At 40.0% G+C, this 22,443-nt stretch overlaps 1 protein-coding gene across 1 annotated transcript in view; it reads left to right on the plus strand.

The window, feature by feature from the left end:
• Nucleotides 1–22,443, plus strand: part of lman2 (lectin, mannose-binding 2) — a 55,754-nt gene that overhangs the window by 16,195 nt on the left and 17,116 nt on the right. Inside the window, exons 2-4 of the mRNA XM_043703951.2 lie at nucleotides 6,016–6,134; nucleotides 9,984–10,101; nucleotides 19,741–19,820. Of these exons, the coding sequence (XP_043559886.2) occupies nucleotides 6,016–6,134; nucleotides 9,984–10,101; nucleotides 19,741–19,820 (317 nt within the window). The remainder of the gene's footprint in view (nucleotides 1–6,015; nucleotides 6,135–9,983; nucleotides 10,102–19,740; nucleotides 19,821–22,443) is intronic.

Here is a 22,443-nt window from a genome sequence, read left to right on the forward strand (position 1 = left end):
TTGGGTCGATTAATATTATCTGTCCCCCATTTCTCACAGATGTGTCTATCTATTTTGATTTTTTTTCTAATTTTGTTGTCTTAATGATGCATTAAGACATGTATTAATTGATGTATTTTTGGATTTGGCTTGTTGAAAAAACTGGATGTGCAAACATTTGTGCAATATAACCAGCATTGTCACTTTTTTCCTTAACTTTGTGGTCTGTTGATTCGTGATTTAAGTTAAAACCAGACAGCAGTACACAAGGATGATGCCATGAAAAAAATAGTGTTTCATTGCGCACAATGTCTGTTTGCTTTGAAGGGTAGTTGCAGCAGAAATTAAACAAAATTATACAATATATATTTACAGAGTGTTAGGGAGAAACCAAGGATTGGGGGAACAAAATTGAAAGGGAAGCAATATGGAAGTAAAACAGGATTGCATATTACATTACAACAGTGACCTCAGTTTTTAAAAAAGTAATTTCTTTACTATAAAACTCTTGAAGCATCCATTCATCATAGCTGTATAGATGCAATCATTTTTCTTGTATTCCTTTCTCATGTACAGCTAGTGAAAAAAATTAGAATTATTTTGCCTTATGATTGACTCAAACTTAAATGAACTGGAAAGATCTTAAGAGTTTTAGCCATATGTTAATTTACAATGTTATTAATGTTGGATGCAGTCCAATTGTCTGTAGTTTACACCTGCATTCATAGGTAAAGTAGGAGTAGGCGAATAGCTCTTTCAGGCCTGCTCTGCCATTCAATATGTTCATGGTTGATCATCCAGCTTGGTACCCTCTTCCTGCTTTTTCCTTATATGCATTGATCCTATTTGCCCTAAGTCTCAATTGCTTTCTATGGCAGAGAATTCCATGGACTTACCACACTCTGGGTGAAGAAATTTCTCCTAGGTACTAGATGATAAATCAGTTAAATACTTGCTAAATTTGTTACATCTTCAACGATTAATTTTGAATTGATTGAAAATGTCTGCAAATTAAAATCATGTCAAAGGTATGTTAATAAGTATGTCAAATTTGCTACAGCTTTTGATGACAAAAAGCACAGGCACAGTTTAAAAAAAGAAACGCAAACCATCTCAGGAAAAAAACCCACTAGCCCATCCAATGTGTCCTGCGTAAACATGGGAAATATATCATAGAGTATCTTCGAATCCCTATAGCGTGGAAGCTGGCTATTTGCCCTTTGAAGGACATCCCACCCAGACCCCCACCCCAACCCTATTCCTGTAACTCTAGATTTCACCATCCTGCACATCCCTGAACACTATGGGCAAATTAGCGTGGCCAATCCACCTAACTTGCACATCTTTGGACTGTTGGAAGAAACCAAAGTACCTGGAGAAACCCACACAGACACTGAGAGGATATACAAACTCCACAGAGACAGTCGTCCAAGGGTGGAATCAAACCCAGGATTCTGGCGTTGTGAGGCAGCTGTGCTGAGCCACCATGCTACCCTGGATGGTATCTCTACTTCGGGTGCCATTTGAAAGCCATCTGATCTCTGTTAGCAGTGTAAAAATATATGAACAAAATCCAGATCAGTTCAAGAAAATTAGTACAGGTCATTCTGTTATAATGTGTGTTTTGTCAATATGAATTCGCTGTAATGCGCTGGACAAATTGGGGGGGCTATTTCTACAGCGCAATGTTTTACGTGTGTCAGTTGTAACACAATTACAGCACCAACACTTTATGCGTTTGTTCTAAAGCGACATTTTTCTATAACAGGGTTGCACAAAAATGCAACCATCATGTTATAGAAGAATTTACTGTATGTGAAATTCCTCTCTGGCCCCCTTAGACAATCAAAACTACAACAGTGGACTCCTCTTTCCTTAATCTCTGTTATTCTACAAGAACATATCAACCAAGGTGACCTCTGTCAGCCAGAAACCGATCCAGATTTCATTATTTTAGTGCTCACAAGGAATCAAATTTTGGACTCCTGATTTGTTGCCTTTATTTTAGCTGAAGGTTTTCTTCTTCATAAGCAGGCTAGGCAAGTCTTGTGAGTTTGCTGATTTCAGGACTTAAACTGGTGGTGATTTTTCAGAATTTGTTGGGCTTGTGATATTCCTTTAACTTGTTGGAGATTTGTCAGATGCAGTGGGCCAAAGTTTTTCATTGAATCGCAAAGTACGGAGGGTGACCATTTTGCGCTTTGCATGTAACACCTCTGAAAGACCAGCCTCGTTCATCAAAATCTCTTCTTTCTCCACCACCCTACAAATTTTTAGTTTTCAAATATTTATCCAGTTTCTTTTGAACATTACTGTTAAAATGTGATTCCGTAGATCTGAGATTTCTAAATTATAATTTTTTCATCTTTCCTCCCCCTCTTTTGCAATTATCTTAAACCTTAAATGACCATCCTGCCAGCAGAAATAGTCTTAACAGCAAGTTTGCATTTCGATACAGCCTTTAATGTCCTGAGCTGCTAAGCAAGAGCTTTATTAAATAAAATGTGGTATGACTGTGGAGGGTGACATTCAGACAAGAAATTGAAATCTTGAACAAAGAGATTTTGAAAGAGTGAGACAGAAAGATTTAAGGAGGCATTGTGAGAGCTGAGGCAGCTGAAGGCCTAGCCTCGTGCCTGAGGTGGTATGATAGTACCAAGTACATGGTTGGATTTGACAACAAGGATGAGATTTTAAAATTGTGGATTTTCCAGGTGGACCCAATGTGGGTCAGCGATAGGTGAATGGGATTTCATACGATTGGAACACAGGCAATGGATGTTTGGGAGAGCTCAAGTTGCAAAGTTGCCAGCTTGTTATGAAAACAGTGGTGTAGACAACTGTAGAGGTAACAATGGAGTGGGTGAGGGTTTCAGCAACAGATGAGCTAAAGTGGAGTTTGAGAATTTAAGGATGAAGTAAGAGGTCTTGGTGATGGAGAAGACATGGGGTTAGTTACCCCAATCTGGGTGAAATAAGATAGCAAGACTGGAAGATAACTCATGCTATTCTGTTTTTATATTAAGATGAATTCTGAAGTTTAAGTTGTATTTTAGCTGCAGTTATACTTCGTACGCTGCTGGTCTTGCTGATATTTTCTGTTTCTTTTGGGGCAGTCATGCTAATGAACTCATCAGAGTACTGTCTGTACAGCGTCCAGCAGATATATTAGAGGATGAAATGATTGGCTGACAGAAAGGGAAATCCTGATTTATTTCTTTCAACTTGTACGATATCCACTATTTATTAATTGCTGAAATGCTGAGCCCACTTTGTTGATTTAATAAAAATGCTTTAAGCTATAGTCATGATGGTAATAGAAGGTAAACAAAGGGAAAACTCAAGTTTCAATTTCACCATTTGGTGTGACCTGGATGTGTTTGCATTTCATGACAGACCATAAATGCTGGAGTTGTCTGGCCACTCTCGCTGCAGTGACTTTGTGACTGTGTAGTTTTCTGTGTGCATGATTCGTTGTCAGAAAAATATTTCCGATCTTTGTCTTCACGCATACTTGTGCTTGGACTATCCCCTAACAGCATGCTTCATTCCTGATCACACAAAGACCAGGTTGGTCATATGTCCAGAGTATTGCATTTGCGCACATTTTCCAGCGTTCATCAAATACTGAGGACTATAGGAGCTTTACTTGATGGGCTTCCCCATTTAAAGCCACTCTTGCCCCAAGCTATTTGACAAACAAAAAAGAAGCATGATTGAGAATTGGATGCACCTGGCCTGTAACTTGGACTGGTCCCTTCCTCTTCACAAGTGTTGCTTCTGGCCATTTCACAATTATTGCTTTCCCTTCCCTCTGTTTTGTCAAGACAGCTGTTCTCTCACTTATCAGAGACCTGACTGTACTGCACACAGCAGGTGTGTTTATGCTAACAATGAGCGTAGTAAATGGTGAAATGAATAGACAGCAGCAAGGAACAGGACACGTACACCAGTTTGTTTATGTTGGCATCTTTTGACTCTCAGTTTCATTAGAAGCTTTTAATATAGCCTTCTATTTCTTTCTCCTTCATGCCCTTTTTTAGCTGCTTAAATGTATCTATGCAAATGATCTCAGCTACTTCCTTTGGCAAATTCCACGTCCTCAAAAAAAAATTTCATTTTTTGGATGAATCCACATTTATCTTATATTTATAACTCCTTGGTTTTAGAGTCTCCATAAATTGAAATGTTTGCTCTGTCAATCTGACTGAACCATTTCATAACTTTATAAAATAACTCTGTTACAAGGTGTCGTTTCTAGCATCACACTTAAATCCATTTTCCACTTCCTCTCATGCCTCTCCTGAAGGAATGATGTTACTTTTTCAGTTCTTAAGATTGTGACCAGCTGGTTGAAGTTGCCTGAGATCTGGCTCCCTCTCATAGTTGTTGACATTGCAACCAACTGATTTCAACTGTTTGCAATATTATCAACTATGGTCACTCCAGTTTGTAGCGAATGATTTGAGGAGAATGGGAATTCCCCATTCTCTAAAATGGTCAATTCACTGAAATGCATTTGACATCTCCGAGTACAGTTTGAGGAGAAAATTTGGATCTGCTGTATTCGGCCACCTGAATGAGAGATGTTATTAGCCGGGCTTTAATTTTTATAGGCACGCCGAGTACAAGCTGTTTGTTTTCAAAAATCAATAACTAAATTCTTTACCTGGAAGTAATTCTGCTCAAATGGCAGCTGTATGTTTTTAGTATATGTTGCTGTAACAGGAATTGTTCAGTCCACTCAGCAGAAGAATAAAATCTCTGAACCCACTGGCTGTTCAATTCTGAATTGTCGTCTTGAGGAAGACGATCTGAACTTGTGAAGCTCCGACCAATAATATTGAAATTCACATTGGTGATTGCCAGTATAAGTACGAACATTTTAAGTGGTGAGGAACATGCCGAATGATTGAAACATACCACTTGTGCATTTTGTAAGCAATTAACTAATGGCTAATTTGAGTGGCAGGCCACCTTCTGAGATACAGGGAAATCCTTAAGCTCCAGCCTCATTATCTGGAATAAAAAGATTGTCTTCTGAAAAGAGAAAGTAGTCAAGGTCGAGATGAACTCAAATTCAGAAGACTAAGACATGATTCATTTGAGACCTATAATGTTTTCTCGAGACATGACAGAAAATTCCCTGGTCAGGGAATCTACAGGGTCACAGTTTCAGAATAAGCATTTTGGCCATATCAGACTGTGATGAGTAGAAATTTCTTCACTCGAAGGTTTGTGAACCTTTGGAATTCTCTACCTTGGCTGGTGATTACCTCAAGATCACCGGTCAATAGACATCAGAGTAATACTGGAATCAAGGGATTAAAGTTATAGTGGGGAAAGATGGAGTTGCTGTTGAAAATGAGAGGCTAGGAGGCCAAATGACTGACTCCAGCTCATGTTTTTCACGTTCTTAACCCATCCAACCAAAATTAGAGGTCTGTTTACAAGGTCTGCTGGGAACAGTTTGATGACAGGACAGCCTTACACAAGTGTGCAGTGTTGTTGGTTTGAATGTTTGCCTCTGGAGAATTTGTGCCAGTGAATTGATGTAACAACATTTTGTTCTACAGGTGCTTTGCTGCTGGATTTCATTCCATGTTCCAACATTTGAATCATAAATTCTAACACCCCGTGTTGAAATCTGTTTGCTGGAATCAACCCAGGCATTGGTAGTCTTGGCAGAGCTGTCTTTAAAGGATGGACTTCTACTGCATGTGGAGTTTTTTCTGTTGCTATCTTTCTACCTTTTTTCTTTTTTCCCCCTCTTTTTGTTATTTCCTTATCTCTCTCTTTTACTGTCAGCCCTTTCTCATTTTCACAGTACCCACTGCCTCCATTACCTTTCCGAGGCTCTGGCTTCAATCACACTCTGCTCATCTCACGGATTCACTCTTCCTCAATCTTGTAAAGCCTCCTCAACCCAAACTTTGACCACTTTCCTCTTTATTTAGTTCAGGACTACAGGAGATTAATGACACTTTCTTATGTGAAGCTCTTTCCTCTATCTAATATTCTTTGCTTCTTCCTTAGGAGTGGGCTCCAGTTCAATGCCTCTGTGGGATTTTAGTGGGAGCACCATGTTGACGGGTCATTATGTCCGCCTTACACCTGATGAGCGCAGTAAAAGTGGATCAATCTGGAATCGAGTGGTAAGTGTGGAGGGTGGTATTAGTAAAGAGTACAGTATAGTCATGAGGTTGCTGATCAACTCTAAATGGTGTGAAATGATTATACTGTACCTCCTTTAGCTGAGCTAAGCACTTAGCTTCACGAATCCGCCAGTTATTCACCTTTATAATCAAGTACCGTTTTTACTGCCCAAAAGTCTTGTGTGATGTAGTCTCATTGATTTTGTTTTCTTCTATCTCTCGACTAAGATAAGTTTACAGCACGCGAGCTTGCTATTCAGCCCAAACAGGTTTGTGCTGATGTTTAGCTCCATAACGGCCTTCTCCCACTTCATTTGGCATGTTTAACATGTACATGAAAGGAACAAGATGTGCCCCACCATTAAATGCAACATTGCTATTTTCTTTATTTATTCTTTGGAGCATTTTCAAGCCTCTGTCAGGGTAGAGACATTTCTCTTGAATTCCACAAAGGATTAAAGTGACTCCCTTATACAAATAGCCTCTAGAATTGAGCTATCCAAAAGTGGAAATCCCTCTTTACATATAAATAGAAAGCAGGAATCGTCAGCAGTGCTTCGTCCAGAGGCTCACTGAAGATGTTACCTAGTATGGTGACGAAACGTCTGAAAATGAACATTCCAGCTCAGTGAGCAAACCTACATCCATAACCTTAATCTGAGATACAGATCTTCTCAAGACTCGCTATCCCTCTTTACATCTACCCGATTTGAATCCCTTGCCTGTTTTTCTATTTCAAAATAGAGACAAGAATCCCAAGTTTTGTCAGTGTTTCCTGACATTTGTGCATTTTCATCGTTGGTGTCATTTGACAAAATTCCTATTTAATTTATGTTATCTTCTTAATTTTCCCTTGATGTGGATATACTTCATTCATTAAGAATAAGGAAAGCCGAATCACCTTCATTGTAATGGATAAATGGCAGCTCTTGCTGAACTTGAATTGTGTCAAGAGCAATGTACAGCTGGGTACCTGCAGTCTGTCACTTGTGCTGGGAGCATTTCAATAGTGCACTGCATTTCTATTGGTCTATTTTGTGAAAGTGTTCATCAGTAGCCATTCTGAAATGATGGCAGTTGTTGGATTTTACATCTGTGACCTCAGTGGCACAGAGGTGTAGCTGTAGCAACTTAGACACATGGACTTCAGTGCAGAATTAGAGCATTAAAATTATTCAGCCCATCACACCTGTTCTGCCATTCTACTATTACCCTGGTGCACTTGAATAGTACAATCTGCCTGTAACGCATGTAAGGCAATACCTTTCACTGTGCCTCCGTTCACATGACAGTCATAAATCAAATTCAGTAGCACTGCGGCTGATCTGATTGTAGTCGTATCTTGCTTTATTGTCTGCACCACCTCTCTCCACCCCCCCCCCCCCCCCAACCTCCAACACACGCGCGCACACACCCCCCACCCACCTTGTCTCGATTGTGTATGGAAAATCTATCTCTCAGCTGCAGGCTTTGTTCCCATTTTGCTTGGTCCGCTAGGTTTGCTCTGGATATTAATAACCCAAGGCATTTCTGATAATGGGGTACACAGTGTTCTTTTTGTAAAGAAAAGTACACTACACAAACTACTGTAAACACCTTTCACCATACAATGCTTGCAATCTCAAGTGAACCCATTTATGTGCACTTGTCCGAGGATCAGATTGAAACAGATAATCAGCTTGTTCTGCCGCTGACCAGATGACTTTGAGCTGGCTAACTATGCTCTAAGGTAAGCTTTCTTTGTACTATTTCCATACAAAGAAGCTGTGGATTCAAACTTTTACACTGCCCTGTTTCCACCAAATGATCGGTTTGGCTACTGGCAAACATCATAAATATGTCATCTGCCATGGCTAGTTTTATTAATTATTCGTTTAGGGTGTGTTTCTGTCTCCCTCGCAAGAGGATTATCTCTGGTCTGGCCTACGTGTGCCTCCCATCCCAAATCAAAATGGTTGACTCTTCAATGCCCTTGGACAATTAGGGATGGGCAATAAATGCTGGCCAGTGACACCCACATCGCATGAATGAAAAATAAATCGGATTCAATTTGTCTGTTTTAAATAGAACTTCAACCTTTCCAGCATTACTGTGACAATTCATTTTGTTGCTGTTGAGTTTACAGCACTCGATATAAACAAGCATGCACATGTACACATTCCTTAAGCAAAACTCAGCAATACATTATAGCCAGTGATATTTCTAGTCATTAGGTCATCATCAGGCCTCAATATTTCTGTTCCTCATTTCATTTCATTTCATTTAGATTCATATTGGCTAACCAAGCAAATTTCAGGTTAATATACGCACACCCTCCACTTCACTCTTGCCCAGAAAGAAAATTTCACAAACTAATAATCCTCTAAAAGAAAAATTCTCATCCATTGTAAAGGGGGTGTCTTGTTCTTGAACTGTTCTCCTCCCAGTTTTAAACTGTTCCTCCTTTTTACCTCTCTCTGTCTCCCTTCAGTTTCTTGTATGTCTCAATAAAATAAATGCACTCTTCTAGACTCCAATTGCTGTGGCTTTGCCCTGAACAGTCTTTCCTTTGTGCAATAATACTCTCAGTCCAGGAATGATTTGATTGGCCTTTCTCTGAACTGTTTTCAATGTAATTGTATAATTTTCAAATAAGGCAGAATTCTTACACTGTAATCCTGATTGCCAAGGCCACATAGAGCTTCAGTAAAGCTTACTACTTCTATGTCTGTTGCAGTAGATGGCAACATTCCATTTGCCTTCCTAATAACTTGTTGTACTTGCATACTAACTATTTAAGATTCATGTACCAGCACTTCCAGATCCCTCTGTACCTCTCGGTTCCTTTTCAAATCTTTTTTCCCCCCCTCAGTTTAAACCAGTGTCCTCTGGTTTTGGACTTTTTTGAATACTACATGCTAGCTTTCTTACTTTTTTTTTCCCTTTTTGTAGTTTTTTTACTGATGGTTAAAATCTGACCGACCAGTACGCATTACAGATTTGTACTGTGACTTGAGGGCAGGTGCTGGGCTGTTAGTGTCTTAATGCTGAGCCCTGCAATTGTGTAGTGTTCCTTAAGCATGACACAGTAATCTGCCTCCTTCACATGCTCATGTCCAAGACTGGGATTTGAACTCCTGCTTTCCTAAATTGAGACTAAACTGTCGTCAAGCAAAATTCAACATGGAATTTGATCAGGAGAACAAAAAGCTTCCAGTTTGCCCTTGTCAAGAAAGACAACACTTGAGTTTCCTTTGATACGAGATTCAGTTTATTTGTACTCGTACTGTTCTGAGACTAAACTTTATTTGGGAAAATTCTCGCTGCTGCCAAATCATATTCATTATCTTCTGATAACTGTTCAAAATGTATGTTCAAGAACAAAATGAGGCTTGAACTATGTGATCTTCTCCAACACGCAAATATTCTTGTTCATTCATTCTCTCAACTTTGTGTTCAAGACGTCACTTTGGAGACACACTGGGGTGGTGCTCATGCCATTGCTGTTTTAAAATTTTGATCCCCAGTCCCAACACTAATTAATATCTTCAGAATAAGAAGGAAGACGAGTAATCTGGGAATACGTGCACCGTTGTTCCTTTTTATTGTCTCTAGTTTGGATTCAGATTAAAGTTAATAAACTTGCAAAAAAAAAACAAAATGTTGAAGATCAGAAAACAAATAGGAAATGGAGCTGAACAGCACCTGAGAGAACCATTTGAGTGCAAGTTTGATATGTGGACTCTTCCAGAATTCTTCTGTTGTATTCATGGCTGCTGAGTGTTATCTTTTGAACTCTGAATAAATTTAATGTTGAATATAATTGCTATTTCTTTAAGACTTCAACAAATGTTGTCTCTGTTTTTGCAGCCATGCTACTTGAAAGACTGGGAGCTCCATGTCCAGTTCAAAGTTCACGGGACTGGGAAAAAGAATCTTCATGGTGATGGGTTAGCTATTTGGTACACGAAGGATCGACTAAGCCCCGGTACAGTATTATGTCCTGGGTTGTCCCATGATTGAGAAGTCAAAGACCGCGGAAGCAAACTCTTTATATGTATGTTTGGAAACAAACGCCAAAATAGGGACAGTGGATAGTAAACGAGTACTGTGCTAGTAGGAGACTGTGTTGCCCTTTCAGTTTTAGAGCTTGCTCATTGAAGGACATATCCCATATAAATCAGGGGAGAAGTAAACTTGCATTAGCAATCCTGCTTGACTGCACTTACAATCCTAGCCTACCTTCCACAATCCTAGGATATCCCAAAGTGCTTCATAGCCAATTCACTACTTGAATTATTATTGTTGTAATGTAGGAAAGGCAGCAACCAATTTATTGGACAGCTTATGCTAATTGCTAGAAAATCTGTTTGTAGGGGGTTGGGAAGAGAGAGTAAAATGTTGACCAAAACACTGGAATGATCTTGTCTTGTCAGACTGTGCAATAGAATCCTTTTAATCCTCCAAAGAGGACTTCAATTTAACATCTCATTCCATCTTGGCCACATTGGAGTATCAGCCTGCATTTTAGATTCTGAAGTAGAATTTGACCCCACAAACCCCTTGTTTGCTATTCTTCCGTGCAAAATTGCAACTTGCCTGTTAACTGCTATGTCCCTTTCCAAAGGTATTGTTCTTGCCTTGCTGATTTTATATGTACCTGAGTACTGGTGCCAACCCTTACTGTGGTTTCAGTAATGCAAATGCATTACAAAATAGTGCGCTGTTGTGAAGCCATTTGGAACAGGTTTTTCACTGATGGACAGATTGTAATCTAAAATGCTGCCCAAAAAAAAGGCAATCTCTCATGTTTACAGATCCAGGCTTACAGTGGAAATTCCCTTTTTCATTCTTAAGATGTGGACACCATTAACAAAGCCATCATCTATTGCCCATCACTTGTTACCCTTGACTAGGCACTTGTGTGATTTCTGTTTGAATTACAAATATCTTTTGTTATTTATAGGAAGATCTAACATATTGAGCTATTGACAATGGAAAAATGATTTGCAATGTGATATATTTCCATGTTTTGGTTTGATTTATTGTGACATGTATTGATTATGCATAGTAAAAAGCGTTGTATGGTGTGACCGCTCTCTGGCGCCATCTTAAAATACAGAAAATGAATCAAAACGCAGAATATAAAGCCAGAAAAGTAAAACAATAAAAGTCAGCTTATAGTCTTGTCTCAATAAAGTAAGGTAGTCTTTGGAACAGCTCCTGTTTCTGGCTCAGCCATGGGCCTGGATCCGGGCTCCTCCACCCTGATACCTTGAGTCCCTTCTGCTAACCTGACTCTGCTGCTGCAACCATGCTTTATCACATCGCCACCGCTGGAACAAAGTTGCCACCTGCCTCCTCCAACACCCCTGCCATGGGTTTGTGCTGAGTCAACCTTGCCAATGGAGAAACTGTTGGTGCCGCAAGGTGCTATGCTGGTGAGATGTTAAAGGGTTAATTTGTTCTGCTGCTCTGTAAGAAATTGGATGTCCCAGGGCGAGATTGCGCTGTCAAGCTCCCGGGCCTAGCCGTGGACCTGGACTCTTGACTTAGCGTCCAAGTCTGGGCCAGCACATTAAGCTTGGAACCTGTTCGACAAGAAATCTTGGGATGGGGTATAGCCGTTCCACCTCATCCTGGAGTTGATGCCACTGCCGCCGGAGTCTTCTCCTTTGTCATGTGCTTGGCCTCGCTGCTTCCCAGGCCAGCGTTGCCATCTTCATCTGCCATTCTATACTGGGCAGGATGGTGTGTGATTTGCCAGGGAACTTAGGGGATGTGCTCATCCTTCAGAACAAGGATAATGCCTTCTCATTGGCAAGAAGTTTCATATGGGCCCTTTTAATATGGGGAGGATGTTACACTTCAACTGCCACATGGATCTGGCTGAGCAGGCAGCTTTCAGTCTCTTATTGCCTGGCCCAACTGCATAGGTATGCAGAGATTGATATTTAGCCTGTTTGACGACACTGTGACGCTACCATTGTACTACAGTATCTCCTTACTGTTACTTATGCTTGATGATCCTGGCATACCCTCTACATGAAATTGAATCTCTGGTTTGATAGTAATGATAGAGTGGGAAATGTGCTGGGCCTTGACATTACACAATGGACTTGAATAAAATTCTGCTGCTACTGATAACGAATGTTGCTGCTAACTTTTTTTTCTTCTACGCAGAACATGAAATCAGTGCTGCAAATGGCATCAGCACACTGTTTTTACCACCACAGACAGATCCATCTGTGGCACATAGCTTGGCGAGGATGAGATCAATTACAATGCTTTCCCTCCTGCAGTTTCCTTGATCATTTGCAAGCAGACCCAGTCTAGCAGTTACGTCCTTTAGGCCTTGACCAGCTGGTTCAGTAGTAGTGCTTCTCACCCACTCTTGGTGGTGGACATTGAAGTCCTCCGTCCAGAATACTGCTTGTGCTCTCATCAACCCTCCATGCTTCTTGCAAATCATTTCATACACTAATTTGTCCCTTGTTCTTGAAGTGGTATGAAGTAATCAGGAGATTGCCTTAAATGTGGACGAGGCAACGTCATAAGATTTCATGGTGTCCAGAGTTAATGTTGAGGACTCCCAGGGCAAAGCCCTCCTGACTGCATACTAAAGTTAGCACTTTAGAAACAGCATCCCCAATTCATCACTCACATTACAGCGAATTAATGTTGATGAAATGCATGTTACAACAGAACGACCCGTAGTAGTGTCTGGGACATAATACCTTACTCTAATAATAGACTGTTGCTTGACTGTTCTGTGGGACCACTCCCAATTTTGGCACACAACAATCCGACTCATACTGACTGCAGGATTGACAGATCGGGGTGTGTCGCTGACGTTTTCAGTGCCTAGTCTGATACCAGATGGAAAGCCATTTGGCTTCTCTTTGATTTCTGTGTAGAGACTGGCTTAGAATGTTCTTTTCTAAAGGATACCAGTGAACCAGAGGGGTCTCTACAGCGACCGACAGCCACATGGTCACTACTGCCGAAAACACTCCATAATGCCAGATTCCCGATTTAAATTTGAACTCCATTAATTGTGAATTAGGCTCTTGATCCCATGTCTCAGAACATCAACCTAGATCTCTAGACTTGTAGGCTATGGTGTTTCTGGTGTGCTTTCTGACTGTATTTCTAGGTGGTAAGTTCCCGTTGGGAAAGTACTGAGAATCCAGATAGTAAAAGTCACAAGTTTGCATATGCTGCTCAAGGAGGCATACCAAGTTGTTGCAGTATATCCTATTCACATTTTATTTAAAAAGTTACTTGTCGAATTTCTGCCCTCTGCTCTTTTCCAGGAGTAGAGTTTAATAGGGATGTTTTATGGAAGGTAACCAATGTGCCATTAGTCAGCTAACCATTGCAGAGATGTAGCATGCACTGTGTGTTTAACTCATGTGTATCAAGGTGTCAGTTTATGCTCACTTTTGATAGAAAGACTGGGGAGTAGGTCAGAAATATGGCTGAGCTGAGCTAACCTGGCTTATATCAGAGGGCGAGTCCAGAATCTCCCCTGCTGGGCGTGTGCTGTGACTGGCAAGCTATCGAGGAGCCGACTCCCTATATTTTTTTGTCAGTACAAGGACATCCCTTCAGCATTGCGAGATCAAATGAACATTGTCTTGCAAGTGGATTTGACTATCACAATGTGAATCTCATCCTTTCCCCAGATTTAAAACAATTGACCTGGATTTTGGTCTGAGTTTGCTGTTGCGTGAGAGGGTCGGAGAGTAGGGGCATGAATTGGTGGAATGCAAGGGGGAATATTCAGGACTGAATGTGAGAGTGGAAGCACAGGAAGATAATCTTGAGAGCAGGCAGGCCACAGAACAGGATGTCTGTGGCAAGCAAAGTTTGCAAGGTTAAATAAATATTGTCTCTTTAATTAATTATGTTAAAGTGAAACAACATTATACTGTGTCAAGTTTAACCAGGGAATTTCGGTCGGGATAAACTGGGCATGTCTGGTAAAGTGCCACAAGTGTTCAGTCCTGGGGACTCAATATTTACAAGTCTATGTTAATGATTTGACAAAGAGACTAAAAGTCAAATATCTAACCTTGCTGACACTATAAAGTTAGTTGGGAGTGAAAGCAGTGAGGAGGGCACAAAGAGACTGCGAAGAATAAAGGTAGTTTGAGAGAGTGGACTATGTGGTGGCCAATGGAGTATAAAGTGGGGATGTTAAAAGAATAAAGAAAACAGGATTTTTAAAAGGCGTGAAACTTTTAAATGTTGAATGTTCAGATTTGATACAAGTATTCAAGCATGACAAAGTTAGCATCCAGATAAAGGAAGCACTCCAGATGGAAAAGGCATGTGGACAAGATATGGAAAGACATGGAAATCTCATTCCACTTGTGCTGGGCTTTGGTGAACCCACCCATAGAGTATTATGTCTAGTTTTGGGTTCCAGTTTAAGAAATTATATATTTGATTTTGATATGTTATAAAAAAGATTCATTGATTCCTGAGGTGAGAGGGTTGTCTGATATTGAGAAGCTGAGAAAATTGTGTATTATCTTGGTTTTATACAAATGAGGAGAGGTGATTTCAGCAAAACATATAAGATTCTGATTTGGCTTGACCGGGTAGACTCTAGATGTTTCTTTAAGTCACGGACTCTCTCAATCTCAGGATAAGGGGCAGGTGATGGCCTCATGGTGTTATCGCTAGACTTTTCAGCCAGAGGTATAGGTATGGGTTCAAATTTCACCATGGCAAATGGTGAAGTTTCAATTCAATAAAAATCTTAAATTAAGAATCTAATGATGACCGTGAAACCATTGTCAGTTATCAGAAAAACCCAGCTGGCTCATTTGAGGGAAGGACCTCACCTGGTCTGGTCTGTATGTGACGCCAGACTCCAAGCAATGTGGTTGACCCTTAACAGCCCTCTACTATTGCTGGACAATAAATACTGCTCTAGCCAGTGATACCCACATCCTGCAAATAAAAAAAAAAGTTGGTTATTAAGGAGAGGAGGAGAAATTTCTTCATGGAGATAATTGTAAATTTTTCAGATTATCTGCCCTAAAGCATTGTGAATGCTTTGTCATTGAGTATATTCAACATAATGGTTGATAGAGTTTTGATCTGAAAGAATTAGTGGCTATGGAATGGGTAGGAAAGTGGATCTGAAGCCCAAGATCAGTCTTGCTCAATGGCAGAGCAGGCTCAACCGGCCAAACAATCCCGTGTTCCTGTTTCTTCTGCCGTAATGCATTTCAACCAGTATTACAAAGAAAAAGATTATCTTGTCATTCTAAAACTGCCTGTGGGACCTGCCTGCACGCAAATTGGCTGCTGCATTTTTTACCTTGTGTCAGCGATTAATCTTCAAATATACTTAATTTGTTGCAAAACACATTGGGCCTTCCTGCCCTCTGTAAGTTTCTTTGCCGCATTTTGTTTCAAAAAAAGGCATGGTTCCATGTTAGGGGGAGGAGAATAACAGCGAGGATCTTGAAGCCTGTGACTTTTGCTGTGATTTAATGTGGATGTTGGATGAGGAGGGGATTGTAATGCTCCTTGTAATGCTTTTTACTGGGCAGCTGACCTAACTTTGTAAGCTTTATAAAATAACCAATGGTGAAATACATTATGCCAGTATTGGAATTATTGCACTACTAAAGCAAAGCATTTATGTTAAATTTTAGAAAGGATTGTGCAAATGCTAACAGAAATATGTACTATTCATTTTTAGTGCCAGACTTTTGAACGGATGCAGCACAATCTAGTCAATTCATTCCCCTGTGCTATGCCCAACAAGTTTATTCCCTTTAAGTGCTCATCACTGTCTCTGGGTAAAAATCCCGGAACTCCTTCCTTGCCAGCATTGTGGGTGTTCCTTAGCCCAAGTATTGCAATGGCTCAAGGTGGCAGCTCACCACTGCCTTCTCAAGGGCTATTGGGAATAAGCAATAAATGCTGGTACAACCAGCAATGCCCATGTCCCCTGAATGATTTTTTAAAATTGCCTTTTGAAATAACTCACTGCCTCTGGTTGTACCATCGTATAAGTGATAAATAAAAAACATGCCGTCATTCCCCTGCACCTCTTGCCCACAACCTTAAATCTGTGTCTCCAGTCTTTGTACCATCAGATGGAAACCATTTTTGTTGCATAGTTTGATTAGAAAAAAGATCTTAAAAAACTAGAGATGTTATTCAACATCTTTGGAGCAGTTGGGACTTGAACCTGGGCTCCTGGCTCAGAGCTAGGGGTACTACCATTGCACCACAAGAGCCCCCGTTGCCCAGTTTTTGTAAACCTGACATAACCTTTTACAGTTGTATCAAATCTCATTTCAATCCCCTTTGCTCCAAGGACAGCAGCCGCAGCCCCTCCAACCTCATCTCGTGGCCAACATTCCTTGTTCCCAGAACCGTTCTGATCAATCTGTGCCTTCTTAAGGACTTTTTAAAATACCCATTCTAAAATTTCACCCAGAACTTTATGAAATATTCTGCTTGTAGCTTAATCGCAGTTTATAGAAGTTCAGTGTAATTTCTCTGGTTTTGTACTCAGTACTCTGTTTATGAAGCTGAAAATCTTATTGTTTTTGCCAACTACCCAGTCAATATTTTCTGCCAACTTCAAAGATCTACACACTGTGTCCCTCCCCACACCATTGCTTTGTCCCAAGCACACTTGAAAGATATGCGAATATCAATATTGCTGGTTCCTATGCTTGGTGACCAAATTCTTCAAATGCATTAAGATTCTTTTGTCCTAAATTCCCTGCGCCACTTTCCTCTCCATTCAGCTGTACTTTCTATACTCTATATCAAGGTCTTAGAGAGGGTGCAAAGGAGATTTCCTCAAATGGTACCAGTACTGAAATATTTAATCTGGGTTGCAATCCCTAGAGCAAAGAGATTAAAGAGAAGCATTTAAAGTCTTTAATGCTATCGATTTGTGTACAAAAGCATGGTCATCAGTCAAAAGATGTAAATTTGCTATCATTGGTAAAAAGAGGGAAAAGCAAGAAATTTATTATAATCTGAAATGCATGTATGAAAAGGCCATGGAAGCAGATTCAACTTTCTAAAGGATACTTAAAAAAGGAGAATGAGACAGAGCCGTGGAGAGAGAATAGGGGAATGGAATAAATTGGATAGCTGTTTCAAAGAGCTTGCACAGGAATTGTGAGCCGAATGTCTTCCTCCTTTGCTAAATGATTCTATGATACTGACTGAGTACAACAGAACAGTATGTTTAATTTCTGAACCGTTGGAATTAAAATTGTCCTTTGATAAACCAAAGCCTTTCTTTGAATATAAGCCCTTCTTCAGGAAGAAGGGCTTATGCCAGAAACGTCGATTCTCCTGTTCCCTGGATTCTGCCTGACCTGCTGCGCTTTTCCAGCAACACATTTTCAGCTCTGATCTCCAGCATCTGCAGTCCTCACTTTCTCTTTTCTTTGAATAGCAAGGTGACAACATAGTTGTGGAGTGCTGCATTCATGCTGTAGGTGGTCCATGTAGTTTCTTAACGGTCATCTTAATGTAACTAACTTGACATACATTATAATGTTCTCTATCGATTTTAATTCATTGATTTTTAACAGCGCTAATCACACTTTAGAGTGTCAAATTTGTTTGTATTTGTGCAGAGTGAAGTTTAACCTTAACCAAAAGTTCCCATTTTAGGAACTTTACCAGTCATAGACACTGAGTTGCTTTATGTTGTTTAAGATGCTACTCAAGTTCCAGATTTTAAAACCAGTGGGGACTCTAACAAGCTGCCTTTTAGTCCTAAAAGTCCACTGAAGTTTTGCTCTGGGCTACTTAACTTTCTGTAAAATACTTATTTATGTGATATACTGCCTTTTTGTCTGAATTTATCTCTAGATTTAACTATTCTACTGCTCTTCTGGCTGCCATTTCATTTTTTACCCTTCACAAACTTGAGTTCACTCAACACACTGTACCAAACTGATACAAAGTACCATTCATCCAACAGTGCTGTTCTCACCAATGTACTTGGCTCCCAGATAGGCTCCTGGATAAGAAACTTGATATTGAAGTTCTCATGTTTGTTTTCACATCACTCAATGTTTTCACATCACTCCCTATCTCTGAATCCTTGTCGCCTAAAAATCACCTCCGATATCTACACACCCCCAACATTCCTAATTTTAATTGCTTCATCAGCAGCAGCTTATCAGTTACCAACACCCTAAGCTCTGGAATTACTGCTGTGTATGGCTATCTCTCTTTGCTAGCTTACCTCCCTCCCTCCTTTAAGGCACTCCTTGAAACCTAACTCTCAGTTCCTGGTCATGTGCCCTACAATCTATTTATGACGATTGGTGTCAAATTTTATTTACTTATGTTTTAATTGAGCACTTTGTAGGAACCTTTTACTGTATTGAAGATGTAATATAAATGCACGTTGTTGAATACTGAAATTGCATAAAAGGAGCTAATTAACCCTTGAGTTCAGACTAATGAGAGTTGTCTCATCGGACATGCTACATGAGCAGATTGGGCAAAAGGTAACTTCGGTAATCTGTCAGCTGCAGCACAGGAATAGGCAATCCACAACAATACTATCTGGAAAGACGAGCAGCAGAGAAATGGAAGCACCACTATCTGCAAGTTCTCCTCAAAGCCCACTACCATCCTAACTTGAAAACGTATTGCCATTCTTTCAGTGTCTCTGGTTTAAACTCCTGGAACTTTTTGATGAACAGCATTGTGGGCCGATCCATACGAAATGGAGTGCAGTAGTTCAAGAAAGCAGCTCACCCCCACCGCCTCAATAACAATTCAGGATGTGCATTAAATGGTAGCCCTGCCAGCAATGCCCACATTCCTAAATGAATAAAAAAGAAAAAGAAGTGTTTGCTCTGGCAGGGTTGATTAAAACAAGAAATTAAATCAACCTTCCAATTATTTATTTATCACATTAGAAATAGCATTTACTGAATCTATACTCCTGCTTATCTTGATTAGTTCAGTCAATTTGCTACCCTCACTTCCACTTCCTCAAAACATTTTCTTTGCCCAAATAAAGAGTATAGAGTCAGTGTTTCAGATTTTGATATTAATTAGTTTTGCCTGTTTTTCTCTGCCAACCTAAAGAAAACATTGTCAAAATAATCTGACCACTGGATTTCCACTCAGTAGTTTGAAGCGGGCAGTGAGTAATTGAGCGCAGAAACATTGTTGATTATTTTTCTACCCTCACGAAGGCAGGTTCTTGGTCCCAGCTGCTGTTCAGTGAGCTCTGGGAAGCCACTCAGTCTGTTTTTAAACATTCCTCAGCTGCTGTTTTGTTCGTTTTGTGGATCTGGTCAGAGTGCTCTTGAGTCACTTGACTGCCTAGGTTGTTGTGACATAATTATGTAAACTAGTTGTTGCATAAATCCTCCCCTCTCCATGAACAAATCAAACAAATAGTCAAGGTGTGAAGCACCTTATCCATGAATTCAGTCACTTATTCTATTACCTCTCGCGCCCTCTCTGTCCTTCAATTTTAACTTCCCTTTTCAGGATGAACTGTTTTGGAACAAATATGAGTAGTTTAGAGACACTCATAATAAAGGCATTTGTGATAAAGGTGTGAAACTAATGTTATTCTATTTTCTTTCATTTGCAGGCACCGTGTTTGGAAGCAAAGATAAATTTCATGGTTTAGGGCTGTTTATAGACACGTACCCCAATGATGAGAGTGCTGATGTGAGTGCCAGCTGATACCCTGACTTGACTTATACTGTGGCTGCTCTTTATTCATGTTCTCTTAGATTCACAAAAGTTATGCAAAACCTTTATAAACCATTGGTTAGTTCTCACCGGGAATAGTGTGTCTAATTATGGACACCAGATGGACAGGACAATTCAGAAAGAATGTTCAGGCTTTTGGGCGAAGTGATGAGGAATTTCACATTTTTGGATAGACTGTAGTAATTCACAAGTAAGCCAGAGGGGAGAGAAATAGACATTTTTAATTGGTCATGAGTTATGATGACCTGGATGCATTGCTTGAAAGGATGGTGGAAGAATATTTAATAGTGTCTTTCAAATGGAAATTGTATGTATTCTTGAAAGGGAAACTTACTGACCTATGGGAAGAGAAGCAGGGGAATCCATTCAAGAAGTGAGGACAAGCGTAGTAAATTGAATGACCTCTTTTGCTATCTAATGATTTTATCTACCTGGAATCGTACATTTATGCTTAACCTGGATATAATCACTCGAAAGCGTTGCAACAATCTTGATTCTCAACTCTGATCGTGACAGCAAGTATAAATAGCAGAGGGTGCATCCACCAATACCTCAACTACTGGCAGACATCTCTGTGGAATGAAATATAGAGATGGCCTGCTGGAACTAAGCATTGTCTCACTCAGGTAGAATAATCTTTACATGGTAACTCTTGTTCATGAACATAGTTTTTCTTCCCAACTATATTTTCTCATATTTTTGAATGAATTAAGGATCAGTCCCACTGTTTGGGACTGGAATCATATTAAGATATCTGTACACCTGCTGGACCTTTGAATTGCTGTGGCCAGATGAGAACAGATCATTAGCCTCCTTAACAAAGATTTCTTTTAGCATGCAGCTATAACGTTTTCTCTAATTAAAATGTAATTAACTAATTTTCTTACTAACTGTAAAGTGCCAAAATCAAGATTTTCTTCATCAAGGTTAACAAAGAACTAATTTATTATCTGTTAAAACCAAGGACAATAGTAAAGACATAACATCAAGCAATATGGCCTTCAGACAGATCCACACACTTGCAATCTGACTTATGCATGCACATATGCGCGCACACAAGTTAAAAAGGATTGGTGTCCAGAGCAAAACGCCATTTAGGGTGTAGGTTTGCTGGCTGAGCTGTAGGTTTGATATCCAGACGTTTCATTACCTGGCTAGGTAACATCATCAGTGGCGACCTCCAAGTGAAGCGAAGCTGTTGTCTCCTGCTTTCTATTTATATGTTTGTCCTGGATGGGCTTCCTGGGGTTTGTGGTGATGTCATTTCCTGTTCATTTTCTGAGGGGTTGATAGATGGTATCTAGATCTATGTGTTTGTTTATGGCATTGTGGTTGGAGTGCAAGGCCTCTCGGAATTCTCTGGCATGTCTTTGCTTAGCCTGTCCCAGGATAGATGTGTTGTCCCAGTCGAAATCTATCCTGGGACAGGCTAAGCAAAGACATGCCAGAGAATTCCTAGAGGTCTGGCACTCCAACCACAACGCCATCAACCCCTCAGAAAATGAACAGGAAATGACATCACGACAAACCCCAGGAACCCCATCCAGTCAAACATATAAATAGAAAGCAGGAGACAACAGCCAGGTAATGAAACGTCTGGATATCAAACCTATAGCTCAGTGAGCAAACCTACACCTTAAACCTCAACCTGAGCTACAAACCTCGCAAAAAGCCATTTATATTAGAATTCAGTTTCAAGTTCTTTCGAGTGTCCTTGAGGCATAGCGTTTTAATCTGAGACCATGGTTGGTTAGTTGAGTTCTGAGATCCTTCTCTGCAGAGAATGTTGCAGTTACATTGTACGTTCTCAATTCCAGCTGTCTTTTTCCAGTTGCTCTGCAAAATCAGCTCCTTGAAATATTTGCTTGTTTTAGTATTCTCTGTCTCCAGAATGCTTGTTAATTTATGTTCCAGCTCTAAAGTGTGAGCGTTCTCAAATCAGTGTAAACAAAATTGGGAATCGAACCTGGGGTGTTGGAGGTGCGATTGTCTAGTTTTGGAAATATCGTTAATTTCAGTTTAGCTATTTCTTATCTAATCCATGTTGCTTTCATTAAACTTGACCATTCTGTGGCGCTAGGTACTTTCTGTGGTTATCTTAAGTCAGTAGTTTTGGTCCCAAGAAAACACTTCAGTCTGTGAAATTCCCATTATTAAATTGGTTGATGGAATTTGAAACTCAATAATCCATATTTTATATTATTGTGATAGAATGGGTTGCCATAACTTTGGCACTGTAATATTTGCAGAATATTCCACACTATCAGTTTAGTTAGATGTTCCCTTTTTTTGCGTCTCCTTGCTTGGAGACACATGACAATGATAGAAGGTCTTGTCGGAGGATTAAACTGAAGCTTCTTTGATGATGCACGATCCGGGAATTTTTATTTAAGAAATTAGTTCATTCGTTTATAATGGATACCAGGTTCCGCTCGATAGTGTTGCAAAGTTCTGGGTGCAGAGTTTCTCCCACAAAACCTGACAGTGCCCTGACTTATCCATTTTATCTTAAGCTTCTGTACTCATGGAACAGTGTCACGCTCACACAACACAATTGCTAGAATCTCCTAGTTGTTGC

The sequence above is a fragment of the Chiloscyllium plagiosum genome, unplaced genomic scaffold, assembly GCF_037043375.1.
Source record: "Chiloscyllium plagiosum isolate Xiang-an unplaced genomic scaffold, Cpla_swu_hap1 HiC_scaffold_16, whole genome shotgun sequence".
Taxonomy (NCBI): domain Eukaryota; kingdom Metazoa; phylum Chordata; class Chondrichthyes; order Orectolobiformes; family Hemiscylliidae; genus Chiloscyllium; species Chiloscyllium plagiosum.